Consider the following 20,911-nt stretch of genomic DNA (forward strand, 5'->3'; position numbering starts at 1 on the left):
CACTTCCTTGAGACATTTGGCTCCAGTTTTGACAGTGGCATGAAGACAGCCATTGTCCAGACCCAGAAGGGAACACTAGTCTGGCTTCTGTCTCTAGTTTTCTCTTTTTCCTAGGGACCCTCAGAATAGGAGTGGGAAGGGAACTCACTTGCTGAATGCTTGGTACTATGTGCCATAATCTCTCCAGCATTTTATGCAATGCTCACTATAGCTATAAGAAGTAGATGCTCTTACCCGCTTTTTACAGAGGAGGAAACTGAGGCTTAGAGAGGTTAAGCAACTTGCCCAAAGTCAAAGAGTTAGTGACTGGCAGTGCCAGGATTTGAACCCAGGCTTGTGACTCTACTAGGCCACAAGGGCAGAAAAAAGTTGGGGGCCCTGGAGTTGTATATTTGAATCCAAGTCATCAAGGTTGAGCTTTCCCTTAAGTTGGCTCTTACCTTAAAAACCATCCTTGCCCCTGAAACGTAGCTGAATACCAAGACCCTCACTTGCAGGGCATGTGAAGGCAGATGGCATAATGCAGTGGAAAAGAGTGCTGGACATGGAATTAAAAAAATCAGGATTGTAGTTTCAGCTGTGACACTTAACTCTCTGTGACCTTGAAAAGCCCCTCAGGCCTCAGTATGACCAATACTGTAGCTTTAAAAAAATGCTTGTATGAAGTGACCTACCATAGACGAATTAAATCAGTCTCTGGGGATGGAGCCCCAGGCATTGGTATTATTAAAAAGCTCTCTAGATGTTTCTAATGTGCATCCAAGGTTGAGAATCACTGAGCCAGATGGTGATTTAGGCCAGCACTTCTTAAACTTTAACGTATGTACAAATCACCTGAGGATCTTGTTAAATGTAGATTCTGATTCAGTAGGTCTGAGGTGGCACTTGGGATTCTGCATTTCTAATAAGCTCCCAGGTGATGCTGATGCTGCTAGTACAGGGAGCACTCTTTGACTAGTGAGGAGTTAGGGATCTTCATATAGGAATCAAAGAACTTGGGGCTCACCTAAGTGATCTAGTCCCCTTCCTACTAACCGTTGCCAGGGCCACTGCCCAGCATTAGGGTAGCAAACAGGCTTCCAGCACTGCCCCCCACGGACTCTGTGGCTTTGTGCAGATGTGTGTGTTTAAAAAATAAGATTGAGGGGGATTACTTCAGTCTCTTACCTCTTTTAGGCTTAGGAAGAAGAACGGGAGTAAGAGTGGGAGGCGCCTCTCTCCTTATCTCTCCTCCTCTGTGTTCTGCCAAAAGTGACTGAGGCTGCAGTGAGATTTCAAGGGATTCCAGGTGACAAAACCTGTTAAACGTGCATCTGCTAACCATAAGGTTGGTGGTTGGAACCCACCTAGATGTGCTTCAGAAGAAAGGCCTGATAATCTACTGAAAAATCACAGCCATGAAAACTCTATGGAGTGCAGTTCTACTCTGACACATGGTGTTGCCGTGAGTAGAAATCAATTCGATTGCAACTGTATCTCTCTCTGTGTGTGTGTGTGTGTGTGTGTGTGTGTTTATGGCATGCAGGCAATCCCTGTGGATTGGCTCCCCTACCTGGGGTGGCCATACCAGACTCGTGAAACTTAGGGCTCACTGTCTCCTCCTGGGCCTGCCTCTCTGGAAATTCTGACCTGGTCTATCCTTTGGCACCCCTTTTTTGTCCTAATGACAGGAAAGCAGAGCTGGCTGCCAGAAGGGGCAGTGGGGATGGGGAAGGGCCATGTCTTTCAAATGCTCCCTGGGCCTGCATAAGTCCACTGGGGCTGGTCTTACCGCATCACCCAGACTGCCACTGGCCTAGAAACCTGGATCCTTTCCCGGGCCTCTATTGCCCCCTGTCAGCTGGGCTATGTTAGGGCAGGAGCAGAAGTACTGCTAGCTGGTCTCTGCTGTAACAAATACTTGCTAGGGCCTCTCAGCGGTCCTAGTGATTCCTAGAACTCTATCATAGGTTAGAAAGTTGCATTAACATAACACACACACACACACATAAATTCATTTCTAGAAAAAGCTGTGGGTTAGGATCCAGGAGCCCTCCCTGGGATCTGGAGCTGGCTTTGCAAATCGAGGTCCAGGTACAGATGTCCTCTCCCTCAAGCTGTGTCCTGCAGCCCCCATGCTAACCTCTGTCACTTACTCCTTATAACATTTTGGTTATGGCATGTATTGTGCATTGTCTTATCATGGTGTATTGTCTGTTTACTTGTTTACCTCCTTCGCTAGCCTGTTAAACCCCTTAAAGAATGCTTGGCACACAGGAGGGCAGGGGCAGATTATCCAATAAGCAAGGTAAGCACAGGCTTACTTGTGCTTATTTACTAACCACTTGTACATCAAAGTGAAACCCCTGTGAAATTGTTCACTACAGATTAGTAAGTAAGCACAAGTAAACCCATACTTACCTTGCTTACTAAGTCATCTGCCCCTTTCAGGGATTGTAAACTTCAAAAGAGGCTTTGATTCTGTAGGAAGGTGCCATGGGGTTGGGAGAGAGACAAATGCCAGCCATACCTAGAAGTAGAATCTTTGATGTGGTGAAAAAATGTGAAATTGTTCACTACAGATTAGTAAGGAAGCACAAGTAAGCCCATGCTTACCTTGTTTATTGGATAATCCACCTCTGCAGCAGGGGCTCAGGAAATACTTGTCTAATGAAGAGATGACACCTGCTCAGGTGGGCAGGCCTAGATAGAAACCAGCATAGCTGCAGATACACCCTCTCACACACACTTGCACTGATGCACATCCCTGCCCACACACTGCACCTGCCACACACACACACACACACACACACACACACGTGCATGAACCTATGGAGGTGCTTGTGGATAGATCCAGATGCACAAGCCCACACTAACCTGCATGGATCATGGACATGAGCAAACTTGGCTATAGCTATATGCATAGACAGATGCTGGGGTGAGCACCCACTCGGTACAGTACATGCAGTCCCCAAGATGCACAGATGTTCATCCCAACCCCACTTCTTTTGTCCTGCAAGCCTTTGGGGGCTTAGGGGCTGCAGAGCCTTCTCTTCTCACCCTCAAATCCTCATCATTGTGTGACCCTTGATGAGGAATCTATTATATTTTTGTTAGGGTTCCACCTTCCCCCACTCTTCCCACCCAGCATCTCTGCACTGTTTTGTCCTTTATCTTATCAGTCCTGGCTGCCAGGATCTCATCCTGGATTTCCTTGTGGGAGAACACTGGGAAGAAAGAGTTCTTCCTGTCTTGGAAAAGCCCCACCAGTCTCCTTAGAGTCCTCTGGTCAGCAGGGCCAGCCAACCACAGGTACTAAGGAAATGGAGGAAATGTTGGGGGCAGGACTGTATTGCCAGAGCAGCTCTGCTGAGGCCAGCAGCCCCCACTGCGATTCCAGGTCCCACAGTCCTAGCTTCTCTGCTCCTTGGCACCACCTGGGTGGCGAGTAAATAGCTGCCTGGGCAGTCTCAGTCTTTGCTACTGGCATTCAGCCTATCCTGACTAAGAGGGCCTCCTCTGTGGCTGCAGTCAAGCTGCATAACCCCACTGAGGCAGGTAAGGATGTCCAGCCCTGTGCCAGGCACTTCCCGGGTAGAGGTGGGAGGCCTACCAGCCACTGCCCTGCAAGACTCCCACAGGCCAGAGCTGTGTCAGAATGACATTCAGCACTTGATGGTGCTACAAATCAACAGTGCCACTAGGGAGAGGTGGGGCAGTCCTGGAAACCTCTCTCGGGAGCGAAGGCTGGAACTGGATAAGTACTACGGGAGGAAGAGCACTGGGGAAGCTGCTATGTTGAAAGGGCAGGAACCCTGGGATTGGAGTCCAACTGAACTTGGACTCCAACCCAGCACTGTACTACTTCTTCAACTGTGAGACTGTTGACAGGTCACTTCCTTTCTGAGCCTCAGTTTGTATATCTAAAACTTATATACAGGTTGTATGTATTAAATGAGATTTGGTTAACAAAGTGCTGGAGAGTGTTAGGGATGACAATGAGAGGAAGAATATTAATTATTGTTTAACATTTTATATGTCCTAGCTGTGCTAGGATGATCTACCCAGGGACTTGGAAGGGGATGGCTCCCTGGGTGGAGTGGGAGGGGGGGCGGATGGTGGAGGACACAGCTGTGGCTTCTTATCCCAGCAGTACTCCTTGACCCAGGACACTCCTGGGAGTTGCTGACAGTGGTGGGTTATGTTCTTGGGCAGGGGGTCGAGAAGGGAGAGGGAGTTCAAGACAGGCAGGGAATGATGCTCAAGAAGGCTGTGACCAGGACATACAGGAGGCAGGGCGTGAGCAGCAGAGGTGAGGCAACATACATCCTTTCTGTTAACCCCATTCCTCCACCTGTTTCTCTTCCCCTTTCTGTTTCAGAAGTTGAGGCCAAAAAAGCGTGTGAGTGGTTCCGAGCGACAGGATTCCCTCAGTATGCTCAGCTTTTTGAAGGTAAGGCTACCCGGTTGCTCCCCCTCCCCATCCCCCAAAACTTTCCGTATCTCTCAGGTTTTTTTTTTTTCTTTAATAGACTTTATTTTTTAGAGCAGTTTTAGCTTTACAGAAAAATTATGCAGAAAGTACTCCCTCTCCTGCACACAATTTCCCCCTATTATTAACATCTTGCATTTTGTTTATTACAACTGATGAACCAATATTGATACATTATTATTAACTAAAATCCATAGTTTACATTAGGGTTCACTCCTTGTGTTATACAGACCTATGCATTTTGACAAATGCATAATGTCATGTATCCACCATTACAGTATCATACATATTAGTTTCACTGCCCTAAAAAGTCCCTGTGCTCCACCTATTCACCCGTCACCTCCTTCCCCTGAATCCCTGCAACCACTGTTTTTAGTGTCTCTGTAGTTTTGCCTTGTCCAGAGTGTCGTATAGTTGGAATCATACAGTATTAATGCCCAATTTTTCATCCATAAAATGGGACAAATCAGATCCTTTTTCCTACCACAGGAGCCCTGGTGGCGCAGTGGTTAAGGGCTTGGCTGCTAACCAAAAGGTTGGCAGTTTGAATCCACCAGGTGCTCCTTGGAAACCCTAAGGGGCAGTTCTACTCTGTCCTACGGGGTTGCTATGAGTCAGAATGAGCTCAACGGCAATGGGTTTTTGTTTGTTTGTTTGTTTTCTCCTATCACCCAAGAAGCTGTGTATCCTGGTCCTGCTCAAAAAATTCTCAGGGACTTTGGGTTTTTACTTACAACTGCTATTTCCTACATCATGTCTCTACTGGATCGGCTTCCACAAGCTCTAGTGTTTCCCACATTTTAAAGTACTTTCTCTTGACCGGGGTCACTGCTTTGTACAACTTCTGAGGATGCCATTTACATAGATACAATGTGAAGGGAGCCCCTTGGAATTGTGCACCCTGGCAGCCCTGCCTTGACCTGGCCTTCCCCACAGTGATGGCCTCATATCTGTTTCCTTCATTTTTCTTCTTTTCTTTAGAGCTTTTCATACTTGCTGTTTCCACTTCCCCTCTTCTTCTCACATCCCACTGCACCCTGGCTTTATCCATAGCTCGCCAATAAGACAGTCCTTGTCAAGCTCACTAGTGACGTCCACATGGTCAACATTCAGTGGTCACTTCCCAGTCCTCAGTCTCTCAACGGCACTCAGTGCAGTTAGCCACTCCTGCCTTTGGCTGCTGAAACAGCCCCCTCTCCTAGCTGCCAGTTGCCTCTCTGCCTGCTGCTTCTCAGTCTCCTTAGCTGACTCTACTTCTTCTAGCTGATGTCTAAATGTTGGAGTAGCCCAGGACTCAATCCTGGGCCCTCTTCTCTCTCAACGTTTCTTTCCCATGGGTTCCTCATTCAAGTGTCATCGAGATTCTGATGACTTCCAAATGTGTCCAGACCTCAGTTCAACCGCCAATTCAACATCTCTACTCAGATATCCAACAAGCATCTCAGGTTTAACATGTCTAAAACCAAACTCCTGATGGTTTCCTCCCCATAAACGTGCCCCTCCTCATATTCCCTGTTCTGGTAGATAGCACCACTGTCCACTCACTTGCTCAAGCCCCATAGCCAGGAATCACTCGCAGTTCCTCTTTTTCCCTCATCCCCACATACCTAACCCGACAGGAAGTGCCATCTCCCTTCAAAATAGATCTTTAAACTATCCACTTCTCACCACCTCCACTGCTACCCTCTGGTCATCACCGCTCACCTGGACTAGTGCACTAGGCTCCTGCCTAGCCTCCCTGCTTCCACTTTTGCCCTCCTATAGTCTGTTCTCTACACAGCAGCCAGAGGGATCCTGTTCACCATAGATGTGACTATGTCACTCCTCTGCTACAAACCCTCCAGTGGCTTCTCAGCATCCTCGGAATGAACTAAACCCAAATGCTTTACTCTAGCTGATGAGACTGCATTATCCACCTTGTATTTACTACTTTCTCCTTTGTTCTGTACGTTCCAGGCTCCTTTCTGCTATTTGTTCACACCAAGCTTTTCCCTCCTTGGAACCTTGATGTTAGCCCTGCCGGGAACTCTCTTTCCAGGCTCTTTGCATGACTGCCTCCTTCTTTTCCTTCAGAACTCAGCTCAGAAGTTACTTCCTCAGAAAGGCCTTCCCTGACTACCCTCCCTACAAGTAGCCCCACACTCTGTAGCCTCTTTTTACTCCAATCACCCTGGCTAATTTCCTTCATAGTGTTTATAACTGCATTATCTTGTTTGTTTAGTGCATTGTTTATTGTCTGTCTTTCCCATGAAAGTCTGAACTCTGTGAAGACAGGGATCATTTTATCACTTTTGTCTTGTTCACTGCCTTATCCCCACTGTCTTGCACAGTGTCCGGCACATGGTTGGTGCTTAATAAATATTAGTTGAATTAGTAAATGAATAAATGGGCTTGTTTAACCCAGTAAGGCAGAGTGGTGTGGGACTTTTGAATTCTCTCTCTCCTCTCCCCTCCCTAAATCCCAGGGAGTGGATTCCCACTGCTGTAGACAATAGAGGGAAGTGAGGTAGTCTTTGGCTGCACACTATCCCTTCTGTGCTCCCTCCCTTCCGCCCCAAGATGGGTAAGCCAAGGAGGAGGTTCCCTGTCTGAACAGTCCAGGATTTGAAGGGACTTAGGGATCCCAGGTTGGCTCTTGGCAGCCACCCAGGGTCTCAGGCCTGCCGTCATCCATGGATCTGCTTTGCTGACTGATGGGGTCTTCTCGTCCAGCTCAACCCTCCTCTTCTCTCCATGACGTTTGCCCAGACTGCCAACTGTGAGCTCTCTAGGTCCCCCTTCTTAGCTCTGGGCTTCTTTCCTTCTATTTGGCTCTTGGCTTCTTTCCTTCTGTTTGGCTCTTGGCTTCCTACTTCCCCTCTTCCCTGGCCTCCCCTTTCTAGCTCAAGGTATCCTGGGGCTGAGTTCCTGACCTACTTTCTTGGACTCATCTTCTGCTTCTCTCTGACATACAGAAGGTTCGTTCCCACTGGATATCGACTCTGTGAAGAAGGACCACAGTTTTCTGGATGAGGACTCTCTGGGGGCCCTGTGCAGGTAGGGGAGCCTCAGGCCTCAGGCTTGGCTTGGGGCTTCCTCATGGGAAAAAAAATCCCTTATACCCTCTAACAGAGGAGAAGCCCAGCATATTAACCAAGATCATCTTTTGCACTGACCTCACTCATTCTGTTTTCTGTCTGTGACACCCTTACCCAGTCACTTTAGCTAGAAAGCCAAGATCTGACCTTGATTCTTTTCTGCTTTAAGTTATATATGCCCCAAACATTCCTCTGATTTGTCCCATCTCAACTCATACCACCTTTGCCTTTGTTTGAGGCCAAACAATGACTTCTTCTTGGATCTGTTACAGTAGCCTCCTAACTGGCTTTCCTGCCTCCAGTCTGTGCATTCTCTCTCCCCTCCCCCATCCATCCTCTCTACACAGCCACCAAAGTCAGCCTTGTAAAGCTCCAAGCAGGCTCTCTTCTGCTTAAAAATTGTCACTGGCTCCCTACTGCTTACAGGGGAAAGTCCAAAGTTTTTTAACAGGACACCCAAGGGCCTTTGTACTCTGGCTTTGATCTATTTTATCAGCCTCAATCGCACCCTTCTTACACTCACACTGGTCTGTTTACTGACCATTTCCCTCCATACCTTGTTACAGTCTCCTGTCTAAGTCTGGGATAAGAGTTTATCCTTCAAAATCCCACTTCTGCCCTTTAGGAAGCCTTCTCTGACTATACTCCTCTTCCTTCATGGAAATTACTTGTCTCATCCTCTGTGTCTCCTTTGTGCCTCCTGTTTACTCTGTTCTTGAACCAGTCCCATCTCCGTAGTGGTTTGCTTCCACATCCATAATATCTTTGAGGAAAGAGACCATACTCTTCCCAGCATTGTGTCTGGCACTTCAGTCTTCAAGAACACAGGGGCTTGGATAAGTTTTGATGGCTTGGACATGTGAAGTGGTGGCTAGATTTTTTCCATCTTGGGAGTATCTTGGTAGACCATTCCAGGCTTTGGGGGTTGGGACCCTTGGATAAATACTGCTTTGTCTTTTTGCAGGAGGCTGATGACCTTGAACAATTATGCCTCGATGAAACTGGACGTTCACTTTCAGTGCAAGCAGGTGAATCATGGCAAGGGTGGGATCTGTGGGAACCATGCGGAACCCAGTACATACACAAGCCTCTTGTGAAACTAGTTCCAATACACGAGGAGTCTGGAGAGTCCGGAGTAATACCTTCCTCCAACCTGGGGGTGAGGATGTAGGGGGCTCCATGTGACCACTGGATTTTGTGGAGCCTGGACTAGAGGCTGGAGTGTAGAAGCAAATACCCTGGCCCATGGCATCACTCACCCCCCATTAGCCCACCTCTCCCTCCTAGGTTTACCAGTAACTTGACCTGTTGGTGGCCTCTTCCTCAGGGAAATCCATTTGCCTCCACTACTTGCTCTATAATGGCTAAAATTCCTCAAATAGGGGGCAGAAACAGAATAATGTAGTGGAAAGATGATGGTCTTAGAAGTCAGGATCCCCATTCTCACCCCCACAAGGTCTTTCCCCTCTCAACCACAATTTCTCCATCTCTACAATGAATTGGGAGGAATTAATAGCCTCCAAAGGCCTTTCCAACTCTGCTAGTTTTGGGAGAGCAGAAATTGAGAGGACTCTTGGTCTGTACATAGCCCTGGAATGAAGGTCATGACCCTATTCCTTCCCTGAAGACAGGCTTTGTTAGTTTCCTCTGGGGCTTTTTCCACCAGAGACCTGCAGCCAGTGGGGCAGGCAAGTTGACAAAGCCCTGACCTGGGAAGCAGGAGACCCCTTGTGCCTGGTCCTAACTCTTCCACTGACTTCTGATTGATCTTGAGCAAGCCTCTTCTACTCTCTGGGCCTCAGTTTTCCCACCTTGCAAAGGAGGAGATAAATTAGAAAATCTAAAATTTCCTTCCAGTTCTAGCACTCTGTGGTTCTTGTGTAAGACTACAGCCTAGAAACTAAGGAGGCTACTGAGGGCAGAAGGTCAAGAGGCCTGGGTCCTAGTCCTAGCTCTAACTTATTGCATGTCATTGTATGACCTTGGTCACGTCCCTTCTCATTTGTACGTCTCAGTTTCCCTACCTGTAAAATGGTAGGGGTAGACTAATTACATGATCATTAACATTCATCTAGTCTCCGTCTATGACTACTGGCTTCCTCTGGCATCCCCAGAGCCAGATCATTTCCTCAACCAGAAAGTGAGGCCCTTAGCTCAGAGCTCCCCAAGAGTTTGGAGGCAGATTAAAGCACAAGCAAGGGCTTGTGGGCTGGGCTCTTCTGACCCTACCCTGTGGCACCTTCCCCAGAATGAAGACTCAGAAGAAGAAGAGCACTGTACCATCAGCAGCCGCTGGGCCTTCCAGCAGGAAAGCAAGCGCTGCTCTCTTGTGGGACCCTCTCACCTTCTGGCCCCACCAAACCCTGGCCTGCCAGTGACCTCAAGCTGTGAGAGTGTCCTCACTGAGCTTAGTGCCATATCCCTGCCAGCCATCACTGCGAGCCTGCCACCTGAGCCAGTGGACCTACCCTTGCTAGACTGTACCCCAAGTCAAAGTGACCAGCCCTTTCTCAGCCCCACCCAGGATCAGGAAGGTCCTCAGAACAAAGCCAAGAAGCACAGTTCCAGTTGCTTCTTCAAGCACCTCGAGTCTCTAAGGAAGAAGGAAAAGGGTGGCAGCTGGCAAGCAGAGCCCAAGCGTAACCCAGCCACCTCGAAGAAGCCTACCAAAGCCTCATCTTTCCATAGTTGCCATGGCTTTCTCTCAACTGGATTCTACAGGGCCAAAAACCAGACAGCCACCTCAGCCTTTGGTGGTAGCTCTGAGACTCAGAGGGCCTGGCCTGTGACCACATTCCAGCATCTTCAGCAGGTACATCGGAGTGACTGCTTGGTGCATGTGCCTGGGGACCACAAACCAGGCACATTCCCTCGCTCCCTGTCCATTGAGACCCTGTGTCCTGAAGATGAATACCACCTGGCAGATTGGCAGCCAGGTAGGCACTGGGGCTACAAAGGGCGCCGGGGCTCCTGTGGCTCAACAGGCAGCCATGCCAGCGCCTATGACAACTTGCCAGAGCTGTACCGAGCTGAGTCTATACTGGTTGGGGCTGAGGCTGAAGATGAAGAGGAAAATGAGGGCAGCTATGCCCACCTAGATGATATCCTCCAGCATGTATGGGGGCTGCAGCAGCAGGTAGATCTCTGGTCTCAGGCCATGTGCTTGGACCTGGGTCCTGGCAAGAAGGAAGAGGAAGAAGATGAGGAAGAAGAGGAGGAGGCCATTTCATCAGTGGAAATAGCCACAGTTAAGGTTGAAGATCAGGGTGAAGCTCTGGCCCAGGCAGAGGCTCCAGCTCACAGGGACTTCCCAGCCCAGGTCCAGTCCGACATCCAGACAATAGTCCCAGCTCATGGTCAGGCCTCAGCCTTGGCTGAGACCCTGGCACAGGCAGTGGCCAAGGCCCAGACCCCAGCCCAGGACAATGAGCAGGAGATAAATTCAGGCAAGGAACCCACCTCGGCTTCTAGCCTGTCTGTGAAAGAAGGACACTCCGTTTCTGATACTGTGGCCTCCTCCAGTGAACTTAAGAGTATCGAGAACTCCATGAATGAGGCTGAGGCAGCAGAGTCCACGGCTGGGCTCCAGGCATCAGAGCCCCGTGAACGGCGTGATTCAGGAGTTGGGGCCTCACTTACCAGACCCTGCAGGTGGGAGTTTAGGGTAGGGGTTGGGGCAGGGGCCTCTGTTGTCTCTCTTTCTCTCAGGGAAGCAGATTTCTTAGTCATGAGGCCCAGGGGCAGGCTGGGTGATTACCTTCAGGTAGCCAGTCCCAGGAGAGAAGTAGAAAGAACACAGGACTCAGGAATTCAGAGAGTTAGGTCCAGGACATGCCACTGCTGTGACCTTGAGCAAATTATGGCCCCTGTTTGGGTCTCAGTTTCCCTATCTGTAAACTGAAGGTGTTAGAGGAGGTGGTCTCTGATCCCTAGTTTTGCCCTTCTGGGTTTCCTGGAGCAGTCCCCCACAGCAGTCTTGGAATAGGTTGGGGGCTGGTACTGCTTATTGGCACTAGATTGGACTGAGCTCTGTGCCATCTTCCCTGAGAGCTTCTTGGCTTCTGGGTCAATCTAGAAGCTGAGACTAAGCTTTTTCTATCTTGAGGCCCAGTAGTAGCAGTGAGAGTAGTCTCACCTCCCTGTATTTCCTTTCTTTTGGGAGAAAAAAAAGGGACTAGAAAAACACAACCTTTGCTAAGTTTTGCCCATACCTGCTCCTCTGGCCTTCCCCTGTCCACATTTGCCAGGAAGCTTCGTTGGCACAGCTTCCAGAACTCCCACCGTCCCAGCCTTAACTCGGAGTCACTGGAGATCAACCGCCAGTTTGCAGGCCAAATCAACCTCCTGCACAAGGGCTCACTGCTGCGGCTCACTGCCTTCATGGAGAAGTACACTGTGCCCCACAAGCAGGGCTGGGTCTGGTGAGTGGCTCTTGGGCCACGGTGGGCAGAGAGCTGCCAACTCAGGTCCTGGGCCCCTGCCTGCCCCCACCCCACGGCCCTGGGAGGGTCTGCCCCAGACAGTGGGTACAGGCAGCTGGAACCCACAAGCCAGCAGAGTGGTGTGATGCTAGGAGGCTGGAGGTGCCATAGCCCGAGAGGTCAGCGTGCCTCTGAGTGGCTTGTGCATATCTGTGGGGGATGCACGTGGAATACACACGTGTGTGTGTGCCACATGTGAGAATGGTGTGTCGGGGGGACCCAAGGTCCTCCAACTGTACCTTTTCCACTCTGCCCTCCATGCTGCCGCCGGCGAGAGTGTGCTACAGTGCAGATTTATTTGTCACTCTACTGATAAACTCCCTTCTGTGGCTCCTCACGGCTAAAGACTAAAGTCCACATTCCTTCCCATCATAATCGTCTCATGTTCTGGCCCTGCTCCATTTTTCTGGCTTTGTAGTCTGCCATTCCCCAGCAGCACCACCTTACAGGCCAGTGGGACTAGTCACACTTCCCTGAATGTGCCCTGCCATTTGTCCTGCCTCTTTGCCTTTGTTTGTACTGTTCTTCCTACCTTTTCCCCATTTCTCCTCTGGGACAACACACCTACCTATTCCTCAAGAGCCTACTGAGTTACCACCTCCTCTCTGAATCCTTCCCTGACCTGATAAGGTACAGTTCCCCTCCCTCATGCATCTGTCCCTAAGTCCTTGGCCTACTACTAGCCACATGCATTGTCACTACCTGCTGACACAATGATCTCCTTGACCAGACTGAGAGCTCCCTGTGTTCTTCTGTGACTCTCTAGGGCTAGTACCAAAGCAGGTGCTCAGTGAGTGTGTTGAGTCCGGGGATATGGCATGTTTCTTGCTCTGCTCACTCCTCCTCAGCCCCCCAAGACTAAAGCCAGCTGCTCCAAACTGTCTAGGTCTATCCCATCCCCCTTCCTGACCACTTGTCACTCCCCTAAATAGGTCAATGCCCAAGTTCATGAAAAGGAGCAAGACCCCAGACTATCGGGGCCAGCATGTGTTTGGAGTGCCACCCCTTGTCCACATGCAGCGCACAGGTCAGCCATTGCCACAGAGCATTCAACAAGCCATGCGCTACTTGCGCAGTAAGTGCCTGGACCAGGTAAGTCCTCCTGGGGGAGCCTGCAGAGAGATGGCACTAAGGGGAGGGCACTAAGGAGTTGGGGAAGGGAACTGCTCTGCCCTTCTGGCTGGGTCAGGATGTTCCACCAGGGACCTTTCCTATCTGAGGAAGGGCCAGAAAGGATGGAGCCAAAGCTCCCTTCCGCTCCTTAGTGCTGCAGCCTTCTGGCCTAGGCTCTGTAGTTCCTATCTTCTAGGAGCCTGCCTTAGCCTAGGTCCACCTTTTCCTACCTCATTTGCACAAAAGCCATCTTTTTCTTTGGCCCTGAGGCTATGAAAACCCTTCTCTTTGGTTTTGCCATTTCTCTCCTACCCTGCCCAGCAGGAAGCCTGCCAGGCTTGGAAGTCTCTGGAGTGGCCTACACTCCTGACACCCAGTCCAGGGCTGGCCTCACAGTCTCCTCCTTTCCCCTGCCCGCATCTCTTCCTTCTCACTCCCTCCCCTGCATGGGCCAGGTGGGCATCTTCCGCAAGTCTGGGGTGAAGTCCAGGATCCAGAACCTGCGTCAAATGAATGAGACCTCCCCGGACAATGTCTGCTATGAGGGTCAGTCGGCCTATGATGTAGCTGACCTGCTGAAGCAGTATTTCCGGGACCTGCCTGAGCCCATCTTCACTAGCAAGCTCACAACCACTTTCCTGCAGATCTACCAAAGTGAGTCACCTGCACCAATCTCCAACAACCGACCCCATTCTCCATCTCCCTGAATCCCAGGGCTGGTGGAAGATAAACCTGGCATGGGCAAGTGCAGCCAGGCCTGTGAGCTCATGAGAACATTTACTGTCTGGAGTTGGAGAGATTCTTGGAGAGAAATCGCATTGTACTTCCCCAAACCCATTGTATGGAAGGGTAGACTGAGGTCCTGAGGAAGAAGAACTTATATAAGGTTACACTGCAAGTTAGCAGCAGAGTTCGATCTAGTGCCCAAGGCTCTGACCTCCCAGAGTAGACATTTTACCTTTCTTCTCACTGTCTCCCCTGGGAACCAGTGAGCCCCTCATTTTCCTAAAAGCAGGAGGCTTGTTTCTGGAGCCTCAGAGGAATAAGGAAGGCTCTCTGCCATTCCCTCCTCACAGTCCTCCCCAAGGATCAATGGCTGGCAGCAGCACAAGCTGCCACCTTGCTGCTGCCTGATGAGAACCGAGAGGTGCTACAGACCCTGCTCTACTTCCTGAGTGACATTGCCTTGGCAGAGGAAAACCAAATGACGGCCGGCAACCTGGCAGTGTGCCTGGCACCCTCCATCTTCCACCTCAATGTCTCCAAGAAGGATAGCACCTCGCCCAGGTGAAACAGGGAAGGGCATGTCAGGGCCAGGCAGGGAGGGGTTGGGCCCCAGAGGACTTTTGGATCTTGACAGCTGGCACTGAACTTCCCAGGCATCACCACAGAGGTCAGCCAGACTCCCCAGGGCTCAGGGACTGGCAGAAGCTGTGGAACAGGGCCTTCTAAAAGACTGCAGGTTTTTTTGTGGTCAGGCCTGGAAAGCTGGCTTCCTGGGAACAGGAAACCAGTCCGTTAGCCAACTCCTCTTGTGCCCTTGTGCCACCCCCTCCCTCCCAATCCTTCTATCCAGGATCAAAAGCAAACGCAGGCTCGTTGGCCGGCCAGGCCCTAGGGACCTGAGTGAGAATATGGCTGCCACCCAGGGCCTATCACACATGATCAGTGACTGCAAGAAACTTTTCCAGGTGAGTGAGTAACTCCAGGCCATGGTGTCTGCTTACTCAGACCTAATGGGGCTATCAGGCCTGACTTTGCACCTCAAGTCAGGAATAGGGCCCGGCTTATCACATACTCTTCAACCCCTTACTTCCAACTCTTCCCACAAGATTTTCCACCTACCTCACTGCAGTAGCCAGGCCTCTCCACTGCCCTTAACATGAACTTGACAGAGACCTCGTGGGCTCTAGGACTGAAGAAGCCTGACCCTCTCCTGCTCCCCAAAGCCCCCAGCCTGGTGTGTCTGTACACTCCCAGGTGCCCCAAGACATGGTGTTGCAGCTGTGTGGCTCCTACTCTGCAGCTGAGCTCAGCCCTCCTGGACCAGCCCTGGCTGAGCTGCAGCGGGCTCAAGCCTCTGGATTGAGCCTGAGTCTCTACATGGAGGAGAGTGTTCAGGAGCTGCTGCGTGATGCTGCTGAACGCTTCAAGGGCTGGATGAATGTGCCAGGGCCCCAGCACACCGAGCTGGCTTGCAGGAAGGTGAGCACCACAGTACCTGTGGTTGGTATGGGGCTGGGATATAGCATGGTGAAGGGGAAGGGGGCCAAAGAACCCAAAGGCAGGAGACAGGAAGGAGTTATCCACCAGTGTCGCTGTGCCTGATACTTGGAGAATGTCAGCCAGCAGAGCAAGTCCCTTAAGGAATCAAGAACCAAATTAAAGCAAGGTATCTCTCTCAGGGACCACCTGCCAAAGCCCACTCTAGACATGACCCTACTTTTCTAGCCTCAACTCTCATCTCGCCCTGAACTACAGTCAAGCTGAACTCCTCATACTTCCACTTGTGTGCTTCTGCTTAGGCTGTTCCTGCTGCCTGGAATGACCACCCCCCAGGCATTACACTTTAAGCCCAAACTTAATATACCCCTCCTCCATTTAGAGCCTTCTGGCATGCCCCAGGCTGGAGGTAATTTCTCTGTCTCTCTCCTGGCACTAGCCATGTGCTTTCTCAGGTTCTGATTGTTAGTAACATTGTGAGCCTTGAAGTTTTCCATGTATAAAATGGTCCTACTATAACCTACCTTATAGGATCAGGGTGAGAACTTCACACAGTGCCTGGCATATACAAAAGCCTCAATAAACGGCAACTTTTCTTGTTGTACAAGTGTTTTACTTTCCACATTAGATGGTGAGTTCCTTGAGGATGATCACCATCTTATCTTTCTGCCTACTTCCAGAAATTCCAAGCACTGGGCCTATTTCATGGTAGGGCCTAATAGGTCTCTGAGAATGTATCCCATCAACTCTGTGCTCTTTAGTAGGCTGGAAAGCAGACATCCAGAGAGGAGAGAGAGGAGAAGGAATGGGGATGGCACCTGTCCTCATCCGGAGAGTGTCAGCAGAGTGGCCCTGCAGCCTTCTCTTGTCAGGGCTGGAGTGAGAGGAGCACCAAGCCCTACAGTTTGAGGCATGGACTGGGGGATGGAGTTGGAATTTTCCAGCCCTGACAGCTACCCCCTGCCCCCACCTTTGTGGCCTCCAGGCACCAGACGGACACCCCCTTCGTATGTGGAAGGCGTCCACAGAGGTGGCGGCCCCTCCAGCTGTGGTGCTACATCGTGTTCTAAGGGAGCGGGCCCTTTGGGACGAGGACCTGCTGCGGGCCCAGGTTCTGGAAACCCTGATGCCGGGTGTGGAGCTGTACCACTACGTCACTGATAGCATGGCACCCCACCCCTGCCGTGACTTTGTGGTAGTCCGGTGAGAGACTGCAGCTGCCACCCTGATGTGCTCTGTTGCTTGCTTGGGGGACTGGGGAAGTGGGGTGGGGACCAGCACCAGGAATCTAAATGTGTGTGTCCCTTCCACACAGGATGTGGCGCTCAGACCTGCCTCGTGGAGGTTGTCTGCTTATCTCCCAGTCGCTGGATCCTGAGCAGCCTGTACCAGAATCAGGGGTGCGGGCCCTGATGCTCACTTCGCAGTACCTCATGGAGCCTTGCGGCCTGGGCCACTCTCGGCTCACTCACGTCTGCCGTGCTGACCTCAGGTACCAGACCCAGATTGCCTGCACTCCTCCCTTAGCCTTAGCCCCCTCACTTGCGTCTCCCACTGCCCTTCTACACCCCCTCCCCCATGCCTTTGATCCCTGGGGGCTTGGGAAAAGTCTTCATTCCTTCCTCCTGGTGAGGACTCTAGGGGAGTACACATTGCTCATGTCTGGCTGCTTCTACTTCTTCAGGGGCCGTTCTCCTGACTGGTACAACAAAGTCTTTGGGCACCTGTGTGCCATGGAAGTGGCAAAGATCCGGGACTCCTTCCCTACCCTGCAGGCAGGTGGCCCTGAGACAAAGCTGTGAGCCCCAGGCTGGTCCCAGGGTGGCACCACCCAGGCCCCCTGGCACCAAAGGAGTAAGGAGAGAATAAGAGCAGGACAGGCCCCTGGGTGCTGTTGCCAGCGGCGGAGCCAGGTCCAGCTTTGGCTCCAGCTGCCTGTCACCTTTACTTCCTAAAGCTCCTCTGCACATACAAGGGAGAAGAGAACTTGGGTGTCCTATTTCCACTCCACGTTCACCCCAACTCCCTGTGTTCTACCCTTCCAAGAGAGGGGAATCGTTTTAGTAGCCAGAAAACTGCTGCCTTCTACCTGCCCATAAAGCCACCACTCAATCTGAAGAGTTAGCATCTCCCCCAACTACAGGGGGAAGGCGGTAAAAAGCAATGTGTGGTCCCAGCTCTCTGCTAGACTAGAGGCTAAACCATCCTGTTGGGGTGCCAGGGTGCCTTTGAGGTTAGACAGAAGGTTCTGGTCCTGCCTTTAAGCCGAACATTGACCCCGAACTTGTTTTCTAGAGAAATTGGACTTGAGCAAATGGGCACAGGGGCAGCCTCAACCACCATGAGCTATTTTATTTGTGCAAATACGATGCTGATTGTTATGAGGCTGATTTAAAGAGTGGGTACTGATGGGCTCCTAGTAGGCAATATGATGATTTGGGATAGCTTGGGATGTGAGAGGGGAAGAAGGACTTTCCTTCCTCAGGTCTCATGAGACCAATGAACCAGCCTCCCTGCTTGGGCCCCACAATTTATCTGCCACTCCCTAAGGTCCTGGCTAGCCTTTGGCCACACACTGCAAGCTCAGATGCTTGAGTGGGCTCAAAGGCATGAGAGCTGCATCACTACAGCCCAAGGTGCACACCTTCTGGCAGTCTCTCCCTCGTCAGTAGTCCTGCTGTGAGAGACCGTGGAGAGGGCTTGGTGGGCTGAATGGACAGGCTTCCACAGCCTGAGACTGCTCAGCCCCTGGGCCAACTTCCCAAAACCCAAACGTCAATCTGGGGACAGCACAGTCCTAGCAAAAACAAATAGTGGCAAAAGCAGATACAGGCAAGGAAACAAGTGTCTGTGTTCATGTCCTTTTTCCTCTTCTTTCTGTTGGCTGTAGCATGCTAACAGCCCCTGTCTTCTCAAGCAGAGGCCTGGCCTCCTGGCCAGACAGCCAGCTAGACAGATGGAAGGGCCTAGTATCATCTTAAGCAGCTGGCACTTGCTCCAAACCTGATCTGTTCCACCCACTCATCTTCAGTCTTGGTTCATATGGAAATTCAAATGCCATTCAAACACCAACTGGTGCTTATTTTTCTTTCAGCTGAGTAAACTGGAGTGGGATGGGTCCTAGACTCCCTTCTAATTCTAAATTTTAAGCCTGTCTATTTGTATCTATAAATACTGTACAGTCAAAATATACTATCATGAGTGTATTATAACTTCTGGTGGGGTCAGGGCTCTGGAAAGCCTGGGTAGGGGGTGGTGCAGTGTACTTAGATAAACCAAGAGAGGCAGAGAACAGGGTACAGCATGATCCCTCAGCAGAACAATAAAGCATTATTCTGACTGTGTGGCTGTCTTTTTGCTGCAACAAGGACCTAGCAACTGGGGCCCGGGTGGAGGGATTGGGGCATGCAACTCAGGCTCAGTGTTTGGGGTCAGAGGTCGTGAGCATTCACTTCACCCTCTCCTGAGTCTCAATTTACTGGCATCAGGCCTCAGGGTAAGGCTACAAGAGGAATGGAGAAGGGCCTCAGCTCTTCTCTTTGGAGGTGATGGGGTGGAGGGGAGGCAGGGTTAAGAGAATCCAGGGCTTGGGAGCAGGTGAAAACTCCATCCTAGAGGGCCTCCAATATGAATGGCCCACCAGCATCACCTCAGACACGCTTACAGTAGCCCCAGAATGAGATGACCCGGGCTGTGCTCTCTTTCCTTCACCTTTTACACATAGCACAAGCTGAAGGATGAAGAGTGGGGACACAACCCCAGGAGGCTTGGGGGCTCTGTTCCACCCATAAACCAACTGAGAGAGGTCTGAGTACCTTGAGGCAGTCCCTGGTCTAGCTCTAGTGACCAGGAAATCCCAGGAGGCTAGAGGGGCCCATTCATGTTGACTTCCCCAAAAGAAGGGACTTTCCTTAGCTGTAGTGACTGTTGCAGTGACTTTAAATTCCTAACCTCAGAGGGGCAGCTAGAGAGTACAAGCTTTGGAAGCAAATCTGTGTTTGAATTCCTCAAGTGCTACTGAGTAGTCTGAGGCAAGCAAACCATGCCCTCACTCTGAACCTTCATCTCTTCATAAGTAAACCTAGGCCAAGGATACCTAGTTACAAGCCTTGCTCACTAAGTGTTCAGGTCTGTCTCCCACAATCTGCACCACCACCCAGCCCCAACAGGTTGAATGCCTGTCAAGTCCCACTTCTCTGTCAACTTTTATTTTCTCCTTGTGGGTTCATTCATCACCACACATCTTTGACTTTTCCTCACTGTTGCTCCCTGTGGGTCTTGGCTGACTGTGGAATGGAGGGAGGTGGAGGAGGGGGCCATTTAGCCCCTTGCCTTTTGAAGAAGCAGTTGGCACCTACCCAGGTTGTAGGTGTGAGTGTGTGATCACTCAAGTGGCCTGTACAGAGGGGGCAAAATTCAAAGAGGCTCTTGGGGATACGTTATATGAAATAACCAGAATCAGTTATCTAGGGCCATTATAGGCATTGGGAAAAATATGATTTCCTTTAGGCTTTTGAGAAAAAAAAAGCTCAGAACAATCCATGCTGGCAGCTTCTGGCTTGACCCTACCATCTGCTGCCCTGAACCCAGAAAGAAGAGAAAGTGGGTGATCACGTACAGCCCACCAAGCAGAGGAGTTACTTGAACTTTACGTGAAGTTGGCCTCCCTCCCCCTCACCTGCTCTCAGTGGGGCTGTTTGGATTGGAATGTGGGTTCTGAGGGGCCTCAGACTTGGTTGGAGGCTCCCACAGAGGAAGAAGAGGGCACAGAAAGACGAAGCAGGGGCCTGGGAGCAGTAGTGGGCCTGCTGCGGGCTGTGGGAGTGGGAACATAGATATCAGGTTGGGGGTGGCCTGTAGGATGAAAAGATGGCACCTGCATTACTCCTTGGGTAATAATGCGAAAAAGCTCACATACCATGTGCTACCTTTGCAACTCCCAGGAGTTCAGGAAACCCAAGATAGGACCCATCACATCAGGAGAGTATGGGGTGGTGATTAACACAATGAGCTCTCGAGCCAGACTGCCTGGATTCAAATCCCAGCGCCGCCACTTACTATCTCTGTGACCTAATTTTATCATCCAAAATGATCATATAGCTAATAACCCAGGCTGCCTGGTACCAGAGTTTGTGCTCATAACTCCACTAGTGGTTCTCAAACTGTAGTGAGCATCGGTGTTTCCCAGAGAGCCTGTTAAAAGATGGATTGCTAGGCACCACCCCCAGAGTTTCAGAATCAGTAGGTTTAGGGTGAAGCCTGAGAATTTGCATTTCTAACAAGTTCCCAGGTTATGCTGATGCTGCTGATTTGGACACCACACTTTGAAAACCATTGATCCATAAAATGAGTATGATGATGATACATGTTTCATTCAACTGAAATCAAGGAAGATGTTTGAACTCTCCCTTAGTCCCGTAGGAAGCACAGTCCCTGAAGACCGGGAACTCAAGGACTCAAAGGCATTGCCTCTTGCTAGCTAGGTGGTTTACTTACCCTCTCTGAGCCTCTGTTTCCTCATCTTTAAAATGGGGAAAATAGGAGGT

General features: G+C 50.6%; 1 protein-coding gene across 1 annotated transcript; it reads left to right on the plus strand.

The window, feature by feature from the left end:
• Positions 1–7,425: 7,425 nt before the first annotated feature.
• Positions 7,426–18,635, plus strand: STARD8 (StAR related lipid transfer domain containing 8). Its single transcript, XM_023734656.1, has 12 exons — positions 7,426–7,507; positions 8,513–8,576; positions 9,797–11,199; positions 11,796–11,969; positions 12,962–13,121; positions 13,598–13,796; positions 14,219–14,429; positions 14,719–14,833; positions 15,123–15,347; positions 16,351–16,568; positions 16,681–16,857; positions 17,050–18,635. The coding sequence occupies exons 2-12, from the start codon at positions 8,520–8,522 to the stop codon at positions 17,165–17,167; spliced, it is 3,057 nt and encodes a 1,018-aa protein (XP_023590424.1). The 5' UTR covers positions 7,426–7,507; positions 8,513–8,519; the 3' UTR covers positions 17,168–18,635.
• The last annotated feature ends 2,276 nt before the right edge of the window (positions 18,636–20,911 follow it).

Source organism: Trichechus manatus, unplaced genomic scaffold, assembly GCF_000243295.1.
Source record: "Trichechus manatus latirostris isolate Lorelei unplaced genomic scaffold, TriManLat1.0 scaffold00070, whole genome shotgun sequence".
Classification (NCBI taxonomy): domain Eukaryota; kingdom Metazoa; phylum Chordata; class Mammalia; order Sirenia; family Trichechidae; genus Trichechus; species Trichechus manatus.

Excerpts from the sequence above, each read along its gene's own strand:
- STARD8 (XM_023734656.1), top strand. The coding sequence starts at position 8,520 with ATGACCTTGAACAATTATGCCTCGATGAAACTGGACGTTCACTTTCAG. Across the intron at positions 11,970-12,961 it reads CACAAGCAGGGCTGGGTCTG|GTCAATGCCCAAGTTCATGA; the intron begins GTGAGTGGCTCT and ends TCCCCTAAATAG. Across the intron at positions 14,834-15,122 it reads ACTGCAAGAAACTTTTCCAG|GTGCCCCAAGACATGGTGTT; the intron begins GTGAGTGAGTAA and ends GTACACTCCCAG.